Genomic DNA, 2696 nt, shown 5'->3' with positions numbered 1-2696 from the left:
TATATATATGTGTATATATATATGTATATGTGTATATATGTATGTATATATAAAAAATCAGACCAAAGTAAAACCCAGTGAGTAGTTTGTGTGGCCTCGTGTTTTATGTACATGATGATAACGTCGGGGCGAGCGCGTGCTAAAGGACCTCCTCTCAGATCTGGACCCGGTCTGAGCTCCTGTCTGAGGTACAGACATCATGTCCCGGATGTTCTGCAAGCTTTAGGTCAGACGAGCGTGTGGGCCCGTCACGTCCTTCGTCCTCCACACGTCTTCCACCAGAGGAACGCAGGACCCGCTACACTGGTGTCCCTCCGTGGATACGCCTCCCCCGACCATCACTGATCTGCCATCAAGTCTCTGAACGATGTTACAGGCAGCGTAGCGTTCTCCTCAGCTTCTCCTGACCCTTCACGTCTGTCACGTGTGCTCAGGCTGAAGCTGCTCACACATCTGTGAGAAGCACAGGGCAGCTCTGGTACTCTGTGGCACATGCCCGTCAGGCTCCACGGTGCTGGGCAGGAGCACAGGGCTCACATCGGGCCCTCGGGCCACCCTCATGGAGTCTGTGACGGTGCTCAGAGTGTTCTTGCTGGAGGTCATGTTGTGGCTCCGGCAGAGCTCATCCTTACACAGAGGAGCAGATACTGGTCCTGCTGGTGGGTTAAGTGGAAGTGACGGACGCCCTTTATAGGCTGCAGGTATGGCCTCACGCTGACCCCAGCCAGATGCACACCTGGTGAAAAGCAGTCAGATGAGGAGGGGAAGTGTCAGCGACCTCCACCTGTTTCCTGTTTCAGGGGGTGTGTCGTTGCTGCCCCTGCACCTGTTGTTCTTTTCATTAACGCCCTCTGATACTGATCGGCTCAACAAGTTTAAATGAGTCGATGCTGCACCGATTCATCAGGTCGTATGTTGTGTGACACTCAGGTTATGCAGTTGTTGTATGTTGGTGTGTTGTCATGGTGATGTTTAACATCTCGTGTCTCCATCGACCCTCCCACAGCTCCTCCTACTCAGACATCACCACCAGTCAGCTGACACAGGTGGAGGATGCTGCCTTGGACCCCTGACAGCGACAGCAAAAAAAGACCTGAAGAAGAAAAACAACAAGAGAATGAAGAGGAGTCGGACGTGACCACATCGAAGGACGACCCCGCCAGCCAATCAGATGCTGCGGTTAAGCCTCAGGACGGCAGCTCGGACTCTGGGGAGGAGGCGGCCGCGGTGCTGTCAAACAGGGAGGTGTTACCATGGCAACAGAAGGAGGAAGAGCGCGACGAAGCAGAGACACAGGCGGTAGCTTCATCGCCCGATGGACGATTCCTCAAGTTCGACATCGAGATCGGACGAGGATCCTTTAAGGCGGTTTACAAAGGACTCGACACCGAGACCACGGTGGAGGTGGCCTGGTGTGAGCTGCAGGTAACACACACACACACACATGCACACACACACGCACACACGCACACACGCACACACACACAGTAATAGTGGTAAAAGTAAAGATTTGTTTTTATTATTTACTAAACAACAATAATCGTTTGTTTGTACTTGTTTGTTTCTTATCTCAGGTCAGTTTGTGTGTTTGAGCTCTGAGGTCGGTTTTATGGTCGGTTTTATGCTTTTATTGGCTGATGTCTCAGACCGTGAGCTCTGATTGGCTCAGAATGAGGACCTTTAGGTTTGGTAAATGTTTAACACACCTGAGTTTGTATCTGCGAGGACGCGCCTCCGTCCTCAGGGCTGAGCGAGCTGCACGCTCTCAGACTCTTCATCATCATCATCATCGACATGAGTTCACACACCGGCACTAATGAGCACGCCTTCTGACAGTGACCCATCTGTAAAACTAACAGGAACATGATTGGCCACAACTCCCAAGATGCATTTCTGCAATAACTCCCCAAAAAAGCGCGGCACTGCTGAGAGCATCAAACTAAGGCTATCGTCAGTCAGAGCGAGGTCCAGGGTCGGGGTCGCGGGGTGCTCCTCCTGCGGCGTTCAGTCTGAGCAGGTGTCGGTGCCAGCTCGCCGCGGCCGGGTGAAGACGTCTCCCTGTTTGTGGACAAACGGTTGTTCTTTCGCTGGTCGTCACAGGTGAACATTTGTGTCCACAAACAGACCGGCGACTGTAAACGTGCGAGCAACACGAGGCGAAGCTTTGCTCGGCGTTTGGTGTGAAACAACGTTAGACGAGCTGGTTCTGTTTAACTGAAAGCAAGCTGGCGGCCGGAGACGCCCATAGATACTGCCGAAGGGCGCGGCACGCCTGTGAGATAAACGGAGGTGAGCTTCGATGGGTTTGCCTCCCAACTTTACCTTCACCGTTATCAGCAGCTGTAGACGCCACATACTCCCAAACACTGCAGCGCTTTACTCATCTGTGAGCTCGTTCTGTCAGAATAATCCAGTTAAAGTGTTAATAAACTTGTAGCAGGTGGATGAAAACAGACCTGTTTAAACTCTGCCAGCACAGCTGCTGAGGAATCCAGTGTTTCTCATCTTTCTGTCTGCCTGTTTGCATCGTGTCACTTCCTGATACCGTCTAACAGAGAATATTGGATGAAGTTTGTCATGTTTAATAAATAATAATAATACAGGGAGTGCAGAATTATTAGGCAAATGAGTATTTTGTCCACATCATCCTCTTCATGCATGTTGTCTTACTCCAAGCTGTATAGGCTCGAAAGCCT

At 51.1% G+C, this 2696-nt stretch overlaps 1 protein-coding gene across 2 annotated transcripts in view; it reads left to right on the top strand.

Moving 5' to 3' along the window:
* The first annotated feature begins 91 nt into the window (after positions 1-91).
* The window catches only part of LOC102206837 (serine/threonine-protein kinase WNK4-like), a 23921-nt gene continuing 21316 nt past the window's right edge, over positions 92-2696 (top strand). For both annotated transcript variants that reach the window (XM_005753017.2, XM_005753016.2), the window contains exon 1: positions 92-1425. In XM_005753017.2, coding sequence (XP_005753074.1) covers positions 1054-1425 — 372 coding nt within the window. In that variant the 5' untranslated portion in view covers positions 92-1053. The remainder of the gene's footprint in view (positions 1426-2696) is intronic.

Source organism: Pundamilia nyererei, unplaced genomic scaffold, assembly GCF_000239375.1.
Source record: "Pundamilia nyererei isolate P.nyererei 1_Seehausen unplaced genomic scaffold, PunNye1.0 scaffold00394, whole genome shotgun sequence".
Taxonomy (NCBI): domain Eukaryota; kingdom Metazoa; phylum Chordata; class Actinopteri; order Cichliformes; family Cichlidae; genus Pundamilia; species Pundamilia nyererei.
This window is presented reverse-complemented; position numbering and strand designations above follow the sequence as displayed.